Source organism: Hakea prostrata, chromosome 1, assembly GCF_041222555.1.
Source record: "Hakea prostrata isolate BN-2017 chromosome 1, UWA_Hpros_2, whole genome shotgun sequence".
NCBI classification, from domain to species: domain Eukaryota; kingdom Viridiplantae; phylum Streptophyta; class Magnoliopsida; order Proteales; family Proteaceae; genus Hakea; species Hakea prostrata.
The window spans coordinates 68243296-68260611 of record NC_142600.1 but is presented as its reverse complement, the minus strand read 5'-3'; the positions used below and the strand labels follow the sequence as shown (position 1 = coordinate 68260611).

General features: G+C 36.1%; 1 protein-coding gene across 7 annotated transcripts in view; it reads left to right on the top strand.

Annotated features, from left to right (window-relative positions):
* LOC149029556 (adenine phosphoribosyltransferase 3-like) overlaps positions 1-17316 on the top strand; it is a 43508-nt gene that overhangs the window by 11448 nt on the left and 14744 nt on the right. For all 7 annotated transcript variants that reach the window (XR_016171182.1, XR_016171183.1, XR_016171181.1 and 4 more), the window contains exon 3: positions 15345-15437. Coding sequence is in view for 3 of the 7 variants with exons in the window: in XM_089141946.1 (XP_088998072.1) it covers positions 15345-15437 (93 nt within the window). In the remaining 4 variants the exon portion in view is untranslated. The remainder of the gene's footprint in view (positions 1-15344; positions 15438-17316) is intronic.

Here is a 17316-nt window from a genome sequence, read left to right as displayed (position 1 = left end):
TATGTATACCGAACATGTAACCATGACAACTTGGCAAGGATGATCAATCAATAGCCAAAGAGGCGAAAAAGAAGACCAAAGGATTTACGAAAGGATTGACACAATGCTCAACCAAGCAAACCGGTTATTAAATAACAAAAGTTTTACAAAGGCCAACATATGGGCGATTGAATCTAGGTCCGACCAAGAAAACTTATAGGTTGGCTGACTTCGTCTTCCTCATTGGTGGAGCCTTATTCATTAGAATAGCTAGAGCCTCATTTGTCGGACCATCTTGTTTGATAGTGTTAGTCTCCTTAGTTATTTGAGAGCTGACAACTTGGAATGAAAGTTTAAGAAACTCGACCAGTTCAGTGATTCTGCTTGACCATAACTAGTTCAACCATTTCAATGGTTTGAGCACTACGAAAATTCAGATGCATTTGACTAGAACACTGGCTTAAACGGAGATGATGCAAAAGATCTTATCCCCATAAATGCACCGCTTGCAGCATTGGTCAAGCAAAAGTTAGACCGAACTCTACTTGTCCAATTCAAAGCTTGATTAAGAAGAAGACCCCTTGGTCCGAGCATGGAGTTACCGTGACCAAGTGACTCATGGTCGACCTAAAATAGACTAACCAGGGTGGCGATTGACAAATCAAATACAATTAAAAGAAAGTCTCCGATAAAGTTGCAAAAAGAGGTGAAAATCATGCTTGACCAAGGTCAAGGTCGATCAAGGAATTTTACCATTAAATATAAAGGGCAAGATCGACCAACATAAGTGGTTGATCTAACAAAAACATTAGTGCAAATATTTCGCTTGTTGAGCAAATCTTCGATTTGCTATTTAACATTGATTCAAATTTTGCCTTTTGAGCAAATCCTCGACCCGTTGTTTAGCACCGATGCAAACTTTGCTTGTTAAGCAAGTCTTTTTAAGATGGTTCGAGCACTAGAATGATGCTTTTCAAACCAGAACAATGACTTTGGTCGACTAGCACCGAATGATTGTACCCAATCAGAACAGTGATCCATTGATTAACATCAAACAAAATTTCGTTTTTAGAGCAAGTCAAAACATTATTCACTGCTTAGCATTAACATCAAGTCTCGCTTTTTGAGCATTACTTTATGAAGATGAGAGAGGTCTTCATTCCTTGATCAATGACTTTGCCAAGCTTCCATGGTTACCTGTTAGGTATATATGTTCGACCACCTCCCCCGAGCATTGTAACTTGGGAATTGCTTAAAATTTATTCGAGTGTTGTTGATTAGCGAATTAGGAGAAACTTTGCTTGAGCAGCCAAAGTTTGAATTTGCTCAAAAAACGGAAGTGTTAAGTACTCGAGTAGCGAAATTGCTTAAGTAGCAGAATTGCTTAAGTAGCATAATTGCTTTAATGGCGAAGTTGCTTTAGTAGCGAACTTTACATCGAGGCTTAGTAGTTGATGCTTAACAATGAATTTGCTCAAAAAGCGAGATTTACGTTGATGCGAAACAGTGAATTGATTTGTTGCTAAAAAAGTGAAATTCATTTTAAAGCTAAATAGCGAATTTATGTTCTTGTCAAGCCAAGTGATTGTTCTGGCCGAGCAGAAACACTCCAGTGCTGGTTGAGCATAGTCATTTCAATGCCCTAACCACCTTGAAAAGACTTGCTCAAATAGCAAAGTTTGCATTGATGCTTAACAGTGAATCGATTTGTTACTTAAAAAGCGATTACTTTAATGCTAAAGTAGCGAATTTTTGTTTTGGTCGAGCAGAAACGCTCCAGTGCTAGTCGAGCATAGTCATTTCAATGCCTTAACCATCTTGAAAAACTTGCTCAAAAAGCGAAATTTGCATCGATGCTTAACAGCGATTCGATTTGTTGCTCAAAAAGCGAAATTTACTTTGATGCTAAATAGTGAATTTTTGTTCTGGTCAAGCCAAGTCATTGTTCTGGCTGAATGTTGGTGTGGAATCTTCCAAGATAGCAGATCACACCAAGCTTGATTAGGATTGAGCTGATTCGATCAGATCTGAAGTTCTTCCTCCTACAACCACTAGGAAATATCGTTAGACATAGAGCCGATCACTGTGATTGGCAATTTGTCTCCGACGATCAAATCAGTTGGATATAGGATGAAAGAGAAAATAGAGCTCCTGAGAACCTTAAGTCAAAAAGGGGAAAGTTGCAGGTTGGTTTGTAAAAGTGAAGTGTCGTAATTCTTCAAAATTGCATTTGCTTTTCTGAAGGAAATTGTTTGATAGAGAGAAAATGTGTGATCCTCCAAAGCATCAAACTCCAATACATCCGTCACTCCTCAACTTTGAGCAGGAAATTTTGTTATCGAGTGATCTTCATGCAATAGAACCTTTGAGAGAAACTGAGTGTGTTCCTGGTTTGCCTGATGTTAGCACTGAAACTGAGGTTCATGATGCCAGAAACTCAGGTAGCTTCCAGCCAGAAATATCTCCCAACTGAAATTTGTAGTAGCTGACCATTTCAGGATCAGCTTGTTGCAGAAATCAGTTTTAAATGCCATAGTAAGGATGTGCCCATCCTCAAAGGCCAGGTGTTATAATCTCCACTAATCGAAAAAATAAGAGAGCTTTCAAACTCTCTGAAGGGTCTCTCTTCCTCAACCTTAGTGAACATAAGAATGCCATTACTCATTAGAAGGCTGGAATTCCATACAATAACTAGACCTGCAAAGATATATTGAAACCAAAAACTCCAAAAATTGAGAAACAACTCTTAACAAAAAAAAAGTCTTGGACAGAGCTTCTCTAGCTCCTTGGCTTCATCAATGACTTCATATGTCTCAGCGAATGAATCTATGGATCTTTCACCTCCATTTGGCGATTTCCCAGAGTTGTGTGAATATTAGACTTTTAACCAAAGACCGAATGCGTTAGGTCTCTTTCAAATAGAGCTTTTTTTGCCAGTATGCCCATTGGAAGAGTTTGGATTGTTGTGGGTATATTTGCAAGTGTAGTAGGCTCATTTTTAAGGATTGTAGTCTGCATGGGTTCTTTCTCCATAGGAACTTAGGAAGTGTGTATTTGCATGGGTATCCTGTTTGTAGAAGGATACCTATCCAACGAGGTATCTAGAAGAGATATAGTCTGATGGGAATTTTAAATTGCATGGGAACCATAGAAGAAAGGAATTTTGCATTACGATTTAATGCAATTTCATCTTTTTCACAGAACAAAACCATACGGATTACATATTAAAATTATTAATCTGCAAGTAGTTCACTCTATTGTAACCGTAATTCGCCAAAAGCATTGCAGATCACTTTATTGTAACCATGCGTTGGCAAAATCAAAACATAAAGAATAGTTAATTCATCATAAATCTACAATTAGTTCACTTTATGGTAACCATACTTTGCCAAAAGCAAAACATAAAGAATAGTTAATTCATTGTGACTGACATTCCTCAAGACAAAGTAATCATGCAAACTTTACCTTCTCTTTCCTTAAATTTGAAAGATACTTACAAAAACCAAGGCATGTGGTTCTGTTATCGGTAATGTAATTTTACAAAAACCGAAACACTCAATGAAGCGAGTGGTCGGTTCTCTTCAAGGTAGAGTGTGGATTAGTTTACCAATTAAAAAAGGTAGTGTGAATCAAACTTTAGAAAAAACAAAATTTTGATCACATCCACTTCTCAGAAAACTGAGTGTTTTCCCACAAAATTCCGATTAATTGATTTTGCAGCCTCAATTTGGGAGTAACAGAACACTAAAATTTCTTCGGTAAAATAATTCCTCAAACTTGATGAAAAATAACGGCTATTTTAATTAAAAAGAAGAGGGGATGTACAACATACCTTACAGTTTGATTACTCAAAAAGTGAATTTGAAGGTAGTATTACTTCACAAGCGAACTTGCCGATCACCTCACGTTTGATAAAATGGAGGAAAGACTTGTAGTGATTTTTAGAATATGTAACTCCAAAAGGAAACCAACCGAATTCTTCTTGATTTCCATATCAACAAGGAAACGCAAAAAATTAATCATTATTCGGAGGGTTGATTATCATTCTTGATCTGATTTACATGATGACTTTTTTGATCGAATTCTCACAGATGGTGCCAAATGTTGCTTAAAAACCTGTTCGGCAATGCAAGCGAACAACTTGCAAAAAATGTGCTCGACCAAGTTGGTCGAGGAATGTCTCTAACGATCAAGTTAGTGGAAACACACAACTTTAGAAGAATAAAACAACTTATAGAGCTCTCAATGCTAGAGAGCGCATCCTAAGGGTGCATACCTGTTAATGAGGAAGGTGTGGGTATTTATAGATCTTAGGAGAGGTTACCTTAACTGTGTAGTAATGGAGTTCAAATGGAACTCTATAATTGTTGCTGACTTCCTGGGGAGAGGAATCTTATCTGCCAAAAGAGTATTACTTGGATTGTAGTTGTAGAGTCTAATCTAGACTGTTATAGCAATTCAAACTATTTCACTTGATTGGGATCCTTATCCCTATCTTTAAGGAGGTTGATTACGATTCATATTGTACACTTTGCTTAATGCCTTCATTTTATATGTTTATTTGAGGTCCGACCAAGGTTTTATAGGTCCGTTCTTCTTTGGTAGACCTAGGTAGTCTATTATGAATCGTCCATAACACTTGGAACCCAATACAACATCTAGGAAAGATACCTAGAGTCACTAAGATTCTAGGATACTATAGCAACTGGGCCTTAAAAAATATAGAACGACTACTATTCTATGCAAAGATGAAGTCGTTGACTAGGGTGTCTTTGCCAAAAGTGCTCGACCAAGGAATGTTCGAAGGATTTGGCAACTAAAGTTAGGTCTGATCAACAAAAGTTGGACTATATTATTGAGAAAGAACAGTTGATCGAACAATCAGGGAATTGGTCGTCCATCTTCACAGTAGTAGGAAATAGTGATAGATCGACTAAGAATGATCGAGAACCAGAAGCTAATCGAGCATTCAAAAAAAAAAAAAAAAAAAAAGAAAAAAAAAGAAAGAAAGAAAGAAGAGAGAGAAGAGAAGAAAATCTTGATTAGCGTCCAAGTAAAAACATACTTTTTCTTTTTCAGCATTGTATTCTTGCTTTTTGAGCACTAATACATGCTTTTTCAGCAATGTAATGAGAAAAGTTCTCACTGAGACAACTTCTTGAAGTCACCGTGCTCGGTGGTAGGAAGAAGTAAATGACTTCTTAGCCACAGAAACATGGTGACTTCTCAAACAAGTATAAAACACTTTTTTGACCGCAGTTAATGGTGGTTGTTGAACCAAATCAAAATATTCAAGCACTATAAGTTGTGGACTCACAAAGGTATAAAACAAAAGATGTATACAAGACATGTGAACCGACCATACTTTGAGCTGTTCAGAAACAAGATTACATATGAAACATTTGCACCAACAATAACCAACCTCCTTAAAAATAGGGATAAGGATTCTGATCAAGTCGGGTAGTTTGAATTGCTCTTAGAGTCCAAATCGGACTGCACAACTACAATCCAAGTAATACTTTCTTGATGGATAAGATTCCTCTCCCCCAGGAAGTTAGCAACAATTATAGAGTTCCATTCGAACTCTAATATTGCGTAGTTAAGGCATCCTCTCCTAAGATCTATAAATACCCACACCTTCCTCAATAACATGTACACACTCTTGACTTATTCTCTTTGTCATTGAGAGCTCTACAAGTTGTTTTCTTCTTCTAAAAGCTGTGCACTTCCACTAACTTGATTGTCGGAGACGTTCCTCGACCAACCTAGTCGAGCATGTTTTTGCAGATTGTTCGCTTGCGTTGCTGAACATGATATTGCACCAACATCCATAATTTTAATTTTTTTATATTTCTGATGTTTATATATTATATGAATTAATGGAACATGGCTTGAACCGTAGTTTGGTTCATTTTAGTTCAATTTAAAGGCATTCAAGATTCTAAAGTAATATGATGAGGATCAATGATATAATAGGTAGAAAAAAGAGTTTGGTAAAGGTTGCATTAAAATATATTCATCAAAAGAGATAGTGGAGGAGAAAATTGTAACGATATAATTGAAAGTTTTGTAATTAATGTATTTTGTGGGTCCATATAATTATAGTTTAGCTGTATTTGTAATTGGAATAGGTTTTGGGTTAATTACTTGTATAGGGGTAGAATTGTAATTGTTTGGGGATTAGAGTTTTGAGTTTTCCTATAAATAGTCTTTGTGGGATAACTTAAAGAAAGAAGGCAAGCAAAGGGTAACACTTTGTAAGGTGTGAGAGTGGTGAGGTTTTTGAGATATGAATCATTTTCTCTTTGGTGGACGTAGGCAACTTTGCCAAACCAAGGTAAATTCCTTGCAGTTGTGAGTGTATTTTGCTTGTGTTCTTCTTGGTGGTTGTGCATCTGTCCCTAACAAGTGGTATTAGAGTTTGGTTTGGTGGATTGTGGCCAGAAATGTGTGAAAATCCAATGAGAAGAGGAAAAATGCGAAGAGAATGAAGAAAGCTTCGATGTAATAATCGAATGTATGATTCTTTGGTATTAGAGATTGATATTTTTTTTTTGCCAATTGTTTGAATTGTTGAAGAGAGACGATCCGAGGAGGAAAAAAGGGACAGTTGGCTTTAATTGTGAAAGAAGAGAAAGAAAAAGGAAAAAAAAAAAAAACGTTGAAAGGGGTGTTAAGATTGGTTGTTTAAATTTTTTTTTTGCTAGTGTTGTTTCTCTTTGAGCAAAATTGTCATTGAGTGGAAGATGACGTAGAAACAAAAGAAGCATAAGAGAAAAAAAGGTTTAGTGCAAAGAAAAACAAAAAGAAGAAGGGTTATTATTATTATTATTATTATTATTATTATTATTATTATTATTATTATTATTATTATTATTATTATTATTATTATTATTATTATTATTATTATTTATCATCGGATTTTTACTACATTGTTTTCCATAGGATTTTGTGTAAAGGTTTTCGGTACGGGGTCAAGTGTTCCTAAGGTTTTTTGCTGTCCTGGACTTAGCAGAAGTGATAGATTGAGAAGATTTTGCTCTATTGGTATTGATTTTATAGGTTCGTGTGGAAATTAATAGACAGGTTTATTTAGGTTGATGGCAGGTATGGAGGGCACAAATTAGGGAGACAAGATGGCAAAGAAGTTTTCAAATTTCTCCATTGAACTTTTCAATGGTTATAATGATTTCACTGTCGCAACAACAGGTGAAGAATATTCTTATGTGGGAGGGGACTGTTAAGGCTCTCAGGAAAAATAAAAAAGGTTAGAGACGATGAAGGAAGACGAGTGGTAAGAGTTAAGGGATCTAACTAGTAGTATGCTCTAGTTATATCTTGCGGATAATATTCTTTATGAGGACATTAGGTTGGCAGATCCAGTGGAAGACTTAAGTAAAGTTGGAGAGCAAGTACAAGTCCAAGTGATTGACAAATCGGCTTTTTTGAAGGAACAATGATATAACCTTCGATTGTCCGAGTGAGTGAAGTTTTACAAGCACTTGGTTGACTTCAATAGTATTTTGACAAAGTTGTTGGCTCTTGACTAGGAGATTAAAGAGGAGGATAAGGCATTACTCCTATTGGCATCATTACCTTAGTTGTTTGATCATTTTGTGACTATATTACTTTTTGGTAAGGATATTTTGAAATTTGATGATGTTATTACTGCTTTGCTGAGGAAAGAAACAAGGCGGAAAAATAGCCAAACTAGTGGGTCAGATGAAAGTAGTGCCTTAGTTGTAAGGGGTGGTCATGGTGGAGGAAATCAAATGGGAGAATGGAGGGGTTTGGTTAGCCATGGGGTCGCTTAAAGTTTGTCGGTCGCAAAATAATTTGTTTTTATTGCAAATAGGAAGGTCATATAAAGAGGGCTTCTCTTAGGCGTAAGGAGGATAGGAAAAAGGAGGAGGAGAAGGAAAATCATATACCGCTGTTGCTGTTTTAGATGGGTTTTGGAGTGATGCTGGAGGGGATCTCCTTCTGACTACAACATTAGGTATGAATACTTTAGACTAGATTTTAGTACTGGTTGCTCATTTTATATTTATTGAGTTAGGGATTGGTTTGCTACATATCATATATGTGAGGGTGCTACTGTCAAAATGACAAATAATGCGAAAAACGATGTTATCGAAATTTAGACTGTATGGATTCAGATGTTTGATGGGATTGTGTGAACTTTGACTAGGGTTTTTGACATTTGTTAGATTTAAGGAAGCATCTGATTTCATCAGGAACTTTGGATTCTAAAGGTTTTAGATGCTCATTAGAAGGTGGAGTTCTCATGGTTTTAAAAAGGTGCATAGTTGTGATGCAAGGACAGATGATTGGTAAATTAGACAGGCTTGCAGGGAGTGTTGAAACAAGTGGAGCTCCAGTTGGCATTTCGGCAAGGGGCATAGGTGGAGCGAATTTGCAGGTTGTTTAGGCATCAAACAAGAGCAAATTTGAAAAGAAGCGGGTGACTTTCACTTTGTATTTGGTGAGTGGTGGTGATCTCTTAGAGCAGGCTGCAACATTAGGTGAGGAAGAGCCACGTCACGTCGTGCGACAACGATGAGCTGGATGAGACACCCCAAGTGGGGTGTGTGTGTGCTTTGCTGGTTTAGGTAATGGCGATCAGGAAGACATCCTTGGAGGGGATATGGGCTATATGCAGTAAGGTGTGGCATAGACACAGAGATAGATGATTGTGGATTAGACGTCAAAATGGTTTTCTTCAAGTTGATTTGTAGAATTCATACTAAGGTGGAGATTGTTGGGTTTGGGTATGTCTTGTATTCTGCAGGTCCATATAATTATAGTTTGGCTCTATTTGTTATTGGAATGGGTTTTGGGTCAATCATTTCTATGGGGATAGAATTGTAATGGTATGGGTATTAGGCTTTTTGGTTTTCTTATAAATAGTCTCTGTGGGATTACCTTAAGAAAGAAGGCAAGCAAAGGGTAATGCTTTGTAAGGTGTGACAGTGATGAGGTTTTCAGGATATAGTGGAATCTCTCTCTCTTTGGAGGATATATGCAATCTTGCTGAACCATGTTAAATTTTTTTTGCGGTTGTGAGTGTGTTTTGCTTGTGTTCTTGTGAATGTTGGGGATGGATGCACAACCACGAAGAAGAACACAAACAAAACACACTCACAACTACAAGGAATTTAACGTGGTTTGACAAGATTGCTTACATCCACCAGAGAGAGGGATTCCATTATTTCCTAAAACCCTCATTCTCTCACGCCTTATAAAGTGTTATCCTTTGCTTGCTCTTTTATCTAGGTTATTCAACAAAGACTATTTATAGGGAAGCCTAGAACTCTAATCCTCATATAATTTCAAGTCTACCCCTGTACAAATAATTGACTTAAAACCTGTTCCAATTACAATACAACCTAATTATAATTATATGAACCTGCAGAATACAAGACATACCCAAACCCAACAATCTCCTCCTTGGCTTGAAATTTGCAAGCCACCTTGAAGAAGACCATTGTTAATGTCGAATTTGCAATCACCTGTCTCTATATATCTGCCATATCATACCTTATGGCCCACATTCCCTTTAAGGATGCCTTTTTTGACTCACCTGAACCAATATTGATGCACACCCCTCCATCTGGGGTGTCCCATATAGCTCATCATTGTTGTACGATTTAATGTGGCTCCACCTCTCCAATTGCTGCACTTGTTTTGACACTCCCTGCAAGCCTATACAGTTTACTAATCATCCGTCCTTGCATCAAAACTATGGACCTTCTTGAAACCTTTAGAACTCCTCCTTTAGATGTACATTTGAAAACTTTAGAATCTAAAGTTCCCAATGAAAGCCGATTTTTCCTTAGATTTGGTATATGTCTAACCCTAGTCAAAGTTCACACAATCTCATCAAACATGCGAATCCATACAGTTCCAATTCTGATAACTTCGCTTTCCACATTGTTTGCCATTTTGACAGTAACCATCACATGCATGATATGTACCAAATTGATCCTTGACTGAATAAATATATAATGACCAACCAGTATCTAAAATCCATTTTGAAGTATCTATACCTAATGATGTAGTTAGAAGGAGATCCCCTCCATCATCACTTTAAGACTCATCTTAGACTCCTCCTCCTTTTTCTTATCCTCCTTACGCCTTGGAGAAGCCCACTTTATATAACCTTCCTATTTGCAATAATAACAAACTATTTTGCGACTGACAGACTTTGAGCGACCCCTTAGACTTGCCAGACCCCTCCTTTTTCCCATTTGATCTTCCTCTAGCATGAGCACCCTTTACAACTAAAAGCATTACTTTCATCTGACCCACTATTACCGCTATTTTTCCACCTTGTTTCTTTCATCATTAAGCAGTAATACCATTATCAAATTTCAAAGTATCCTTACCAAAAATAATGCAATCACAATGTGATTAAGTGACTGAGGTAGTGATGCCAACATGAGTAATGCCTTGTTCTTCTCTTTAATCTCCTCGTCAAGAGCTGACAACTCTATCAAATTCCTATTGAACTCATCCAAGTGCTTGTCAAACTTTGCTCCCTTTGAAAAACCGAATGTGATATTATTGTATCTTCAAAAACAACCAATTTGTCAATGACTTGGACTTGTACCTACTCTTCAACTTTGCCCAAACTTCCTCTGGATCAGCCAACCTGATGACCTCATAAGAACATTATCTGCAAGATATAATTGAAGCATACTGTTTGCTAGATCCCTCAACTCTTGCGACTCATCTTCCTTTATTGTCTCCTACCTTTCTGATTTTTCTATGAGAGCCTGAACAATCCCCTCCTGCATAAGAATACTCTTCACACGTTGTTGCCACAAGGTGAAATCATAATGACCATTGAAAAATTCAATAAAGAAATTTGAACTCTTCTCCATCATGTTGTTTACCTGATTTGTGCCCTCTGTGCATGCCATCAAGCTAAGTAACTTGTCCGTTGATATCTGTATGAACCCACAAAATCAATACCAATGAAACAAAATGTCCTCAATTCATTAGTTCCACTGAGTCCGGGATGGAATAAAACCTTAGGGACAACTAACCTTGTACCATAAACTTTTGCACAAAGTCCTGTTGAAAACAATTTGTACAGTATTGATCCGATGATAAAAAAAAAGAAAGATCCTTCTTTTTCTTCTTCTTTCCACCAAGACTTTTTTTCCCCTCTTCTTCTTCTTTTGGTTCCATGTCCTCTTCCACTTAATGAAAACTTTGTTTAAAGAGAACATGTTAGCAAAAAAAACTTTAAACAATCGCTCTTAACCACACCCCTTTCATAGTTATTATTATTATTATTTTTTTAAATTTCTTCTTTCATGATTAAAGCCAATTGTCCCCATTGTTTCTTCTTCCCAATGACCTTAGGAACAGATCTTCCAAGTTTGTTTTTTTTCCTCCTTTGATCTTCTCTCTTCAACGATTTAAATAATTGAAAAAAAGAAATAATAAAAAAGTTTGATTTTTTAATCTTTAATACTAGGGGATTGTACCTTCGATTTATACATCGGAGCTTTTCGTTGTTCTCTTTACACTGTTCCTCTTCTCCTTGGATCTTTGCACACTTTCGGTCATGATCCACCAAATCTTGCTCTGATATCACTTCTTGGTGACAGATGCACAACCATGAAGAAGAACACAAGCAAAACACACTCACAACCACAATTAATTTAAAGTGGTTTAGCAAGATTTCTTACATCCACCCTAGGAAAGGGAGATTCCACTATTTCCTGAAAACCTCACCACTTTGTTACCCTTTTGGTTGCCTTTTTCTCTAGGTTATCCCACAGAGACTATTTATAAGCCTATAGGGAAACCCAAAACCCTAATTCCCATATAAATATAACTATATCCTGTACAAGTAATTGACCTAGAACCTGTTCCAAATACAACCAAACTATAATTAATTGGACCCGCTGAGTACAAAAGACATAAATAAATCCAACAACTGTATATATACAAAATTGCTCTTACTTGATTCACTTTGGGTTCGATTTAAGTGATTTGAGGATCTATTTTGATACATGATAAGAACAAAAGGCTTATTGGGAAGAAAAAGAGTTAAGGATTGTATAAAATTTCATTGGTTTAGAGTATAGCGGAGCCAGAACCTTATGGGGATATAATGAGAAAGATTATAAGGAAATGGAGATTTACTTGTATTACCAGTATAATCCTAATAGACTAAGTATAGAGCTTGAGCTCATTTTGGAGTTTTACTTGCAAGAAGAGTGGAAGATAGAAGAACGAGAGGAATGGAGGAATAAAGAGAAAATCTTGAAGCTTTGAAGAAGGATTCACGTGCTTGATGGATGATTAATGCAAGCAAAGTCAAGAAGGTGGACTAAGCAAATTAGAACTTGATATTTGAGTTAGTACATCAAACTTTATGTTTAACTTTTGTTAATATCATCTGAAATGAAATGTTAATTTTTAGTTGATAGTAGTGAAGAAATTATGAGTTTCAATTATAGATTGATCAATGATAAAAGAAAAGAGGAAGAGTGTTTTAGTAGATCATGCTTATGCTTTATGTAAAGAGGTTACATCAGTACATCAATGAATTCAAGCATGACATGCTATGTTTATGATTCAATTAAAGGGTTCTATTTTAACTTTGCATTGTAGTATTTAATTGGAGTTTAGTTTGTGTGTATTTATTTTATTTGGGAGGCTATGTCTTGTTGAATTTCTGTTTTGACAAAATGACTTCTATGTATTCAAAATAGTATAACTTCTACTGAAATTGAAATTGAGTGATTTCAAATGGTTAGAAAAAAGACTTAATTATCCATCATTTATATAGAACAACTACTTCTAAATTATGCTTGCCATCAAGTATAAATTACCAAACCTCCCTCTAAATTATGCTTGCCATCAAGTATAAATTATCAAACCTCCCAATAAGTGACTCACAAATTTTGCTATAAAGAATGATTCGAGCTCAACCATGCTAGCTAGAAAGAATGATTTGAGCTTAACTAGGTAGGCTAGAAAGTCTTTGCCCCATTGAATCGCTCATTTGTACATATACTTATAATAATAGGAATGGCTCGCTATTCACTTGCTTTCTAAGTCATAATTATTAGAGATGGCCGAGTGGTTCATGGCGTAGCATTGTAACTGCTACGTTTGCTTTTGTTATCGACAGTTCGAATCCTTCTCTTTCCGCACTTTCACCCAATTCACTTCAAGTTACTGGCCGCATTGTATTGAAGTACAATGGATAACTATATTCCAATAGTTAGGCCAAAATAGATCAAAATGAATTATTTATGAACCCAAGAGTAGAATTTAGAGCTATATTCACTAATATTTAAGATAACTCAATTATTAAGAATGTAAATGACTCAAATCTTTTTGGTATAGTTAATAGAACTCAGAATTATACATTTCATATGAAGATACCTTTAACTTAGGTTCTTTGGAAGATATCCCAAAATAGCTGTGAAGTGAGAGGTTTTGCAAAGAGACTGTTACACTCTTGGAAGATTAATGCAATTATGGTGATAGGGCTCTGGGATCACGGTATTATGCTACATTGAGGAGAGTTATGGATTATTTTATGTGAGTCTTTGGGTAGCTACAAGCTGAGGGGCAGCCTGTGGGGGGTGATTGGCACCATTGTAAGTTTGTAACTGAATTATCTTGATTATTGTTCTTATTTATCATTTTAGTAATTCAATATCAATATTTCGGTATTCGATTATTGGGTTCTTAACATATAGGGATGAAAATATTGTTAATTGATGGTCATCACCTTAATTGGTTTACTATGGTATAACTTGTCATGAATGATGATATTATAGTAGCATATATTATTTTATTAAAATTATAGTGTGAATTTCTGTGAAATGCTATGATTTGTTAATGATTGCCTATCTAATTAAATAAATGTTGTATGTGTGATGAATGTTATTTGTAGTGATATTGTATATACAATTGGATTGTATTGTAATGATATGTGATTTCTATAAATGTTAATGGAGAACACTAAAGAAGGAAAATGATATAACATACTTGTGCTGGCAGGCACTATAATCAATATATGACCCGATACTCAATGAATGTTTAAGAAGATAAATATTGAAGCTAATGGATTGAAAAAGTGAAAGAGTAGTAATATAGAATGCCAATATATGAACTTGTGAGGTATACCAGGCCTTGTGCCAATTGACTGTGCTATGGATTGAAACCACTTCGGTGGTGAAGAATGTTGCAACTTTGTTGGTATAGATTGAGTAATGAAGCTACTTTGATGGTATGAACTAAAACCACTTTGGAGGTATAGATTGAAGGTATACCTTACTTATGGAATGCAAAGGCTAAAGAGTGAAATAAAATAAGAAATTATTATAATTAAGGAAAATGATAAATTAAAGGGAAAGAAATGATTGATTGAATGATAAGTGACTAATTTATGGATTTGTGGTCTGTATAAAATGTTACAATGCTTATGAGAAAATACTAAATTGTTTAACATTATTATATATATTAGTAGCATATTTAACAATGTTAATTTTTACTGGGCATCATTTTTATATATTTATATTAATACTTTTTTCCAGATGGGATTAGAAAGAACAAAGGCAAGTCAGTGAAGCTTAAGTTCATTTTATGGTGTTCTCTTTTGGAGTTAATGATGAAATTCTATTTATGCATGTATTATTTTTTTGGGGTCACTTATTAAGAGGAGGGGTTTTGCACCCAAATGATGTAATATCTTTACATTTAATTTCCACATAGACACTATAGATTCTTTTAGTCGTGTCATCAGTTATATATGTTGAGTTTAGTTTTTAATGTTTTAGTTTAGAATGATTACTCTATTTCATATACTTTACATATTAGGCGATTTGGAGGACTTTTATCTGTATGGTTCTGACAGGACTTCAGTATTATGGGCCCCATATTTCCTTGTTTTATCTTTCTCCGCAATATTAACTCTCTTGTTCTTTGATATTTTGGCTGATCCTTAATTATTCGTCTTCAGTTGTCTCTTGATTGACTTGTTTAACATATCATTATGGCTTTTACATTGTCTGTTGATTATGCCTTTCTTGAATATTTTATTAGTCTTGTGTAAGTTTTGACTTTTGATATGCCATTTATATACTTCGGTTATTTTATCTTGTAACATTCTTTTGCTAGATGGTTTATATTTAACATACACCCCCCTATACACATAAAGATAATGTAGTTCTGCACTTACAGTTGCATGAATTGGTACATGTTTCATTTGCTTGAATTTTTCCATTTTGGTATATTTTATGCTGAAGCTGATTTTATTATGTCAAAAACAACATATCTTCATTTTATACTTTCTCTTGGTATTCTATTTCATTTTTTTTTGTGGCTAGGGATTGAGGCTCGTGGTTTCATTTTTGGCCCTCCTGTTGCGTTGGGTATAGGAGCAAAGTTTGTTCCCTTGCGGAAACCAAGGAAGTTGCCTGGTATGCCTATCTTCACTTTCGCTTTCATGTGTGTACATGTTTGTAATATGCATTCTCTAGAAATTCCACATAGGGTCTATGCTCTTTTGTGTTTGACACATCCATGGCTTTAAAACCATTGTCTCTCTCTCTCTCTCTCTCTCTCTCTCTCTCTCTCTCTCTCTCTCTTTTTACCTAGTGAATAGAAATTCATTACCAAAAGAATAAAAGATATAGGGGGCCCATTTGGGAAAAAGGATATGAATGAAAAGCAAACCAAATATACAAGAATACAAGATCGCATCAATGCAGTTCCCTTGCCTGGGTGGACCGACTTTTGGAGGCCCAACCTAAGAATTGGTCCTAAACCAGTGCTCCTGTCTGGAAATGCTGGTAGTTTACTTGGAACAAAATCTAATAGTTATTTTTATTTAGTAGGGATTTTCCCTTTTTTATTTCGGCATTGCTTAGTTTATTAGGTTTTTCTTTTTAGTTGTTTCCACTTCTAGGTAGTTTTCTGTTTTTCATGCAGGGGTATTCAGTATGTACTCACTGTAATATGCAAGGGAACACAGATCTGAAAATTGAAGATTCAAATTGGTAGTTCGCTCAAGAATTTGATTGTGTGCATGTGCCATAGTTGTCAAGGCATTGCTTAGGCGTCCAGGCGCTAAATGGGTGCTTAGGCGTTCAGTGTTGTCTTGGTCTCCTAGTTGGTGTCACCTTAGTTTTTATCACCCTCCGGTACATCTTGATGCCATGACAATTATGGCATGTGTCCTCTGTTCTCTCTCTACCACACATCTATGTTATAGTGGGTGGGGGAGATCCCAATAGCCAACAGCCAAGCTATTTACAGGAGAATCAACACACCCGAGGGAACCACAGACAAGTTGTCTTACATCAAATAAATTGCAGCCCTGAATTTGCTGAAAGGATCTAGAATTTGGAGACAATCTCCTAAGTTTGTGCTCCAACTGAGTATGATACAGTTAAGCACCAAAGCTTGCTTACCCAGTCAGTCACAAACTGAGAAACACACAAAGGACATATCCGCCTGGATCAGTTCATGTTGTAAAGGGAAGATTCATCTTCTTTGAAGATAACATTGAGCAAGAAGCCAATTCCAAATCCTTGAGCAGAAAGAACAACTGAAGAAAGTGGTGGTCAGTATCTCTATTGGCATTCCAACAAATATGTGCCTTTTGGATAGGGAAGAACTGCATTGGAGACAGAGGGGGGGGGGGGGGGAGGGACTGGGTGGATATGTAAAAGATATTCTTTTTTTCCATCACTTCGACATGTATAAAAAAATATTGTGACATTTCATTTCTTATAGCATTTTTCAGTTAAGGGGGAACCCAATCACTAACGTTAGAAACATTGATCAGTGTGTCTGAACCCAAACTGTGAATGATTACGTCACCCACTAAATGAAGGATCAGGACTCCCAAGTGATGCTCGTAAAAGTCCAGCCAGAACCTAGTGGAATAATCATTTTGCTCAAAGACTTGATAACCCCATAAGCAGAGAGGCCTAAGCTTTAGGATCCTTCTCCAAACCAAAAAAGCATTGGAGATGCAGGGCCTTTCAGATAGACTCAACTTGCTGATGGCTAGAGTAGCACCAATCAAACCAAATTCTTTAGTATTTATGATTCCGGGAAAGCCTCTTTTAGTAAGACTTTTAGCTACTTGTCTGCAAGGTGCAGAATTTCGCTCCATTATGGCATTTTGCCACCCACCGAAAATATGGGAATGTTTCGGTGAAATTTTGCCCACCAGTTTCCGGGGGGGGGGTTATTTGGGGTCATTTTGAGCTGGTTTTTGGTGTCTACCAAATTTGAGGCCAATAAAATACTGGGAATGTTATTTTTGCCCAAAACTTAATGCAAATGGGT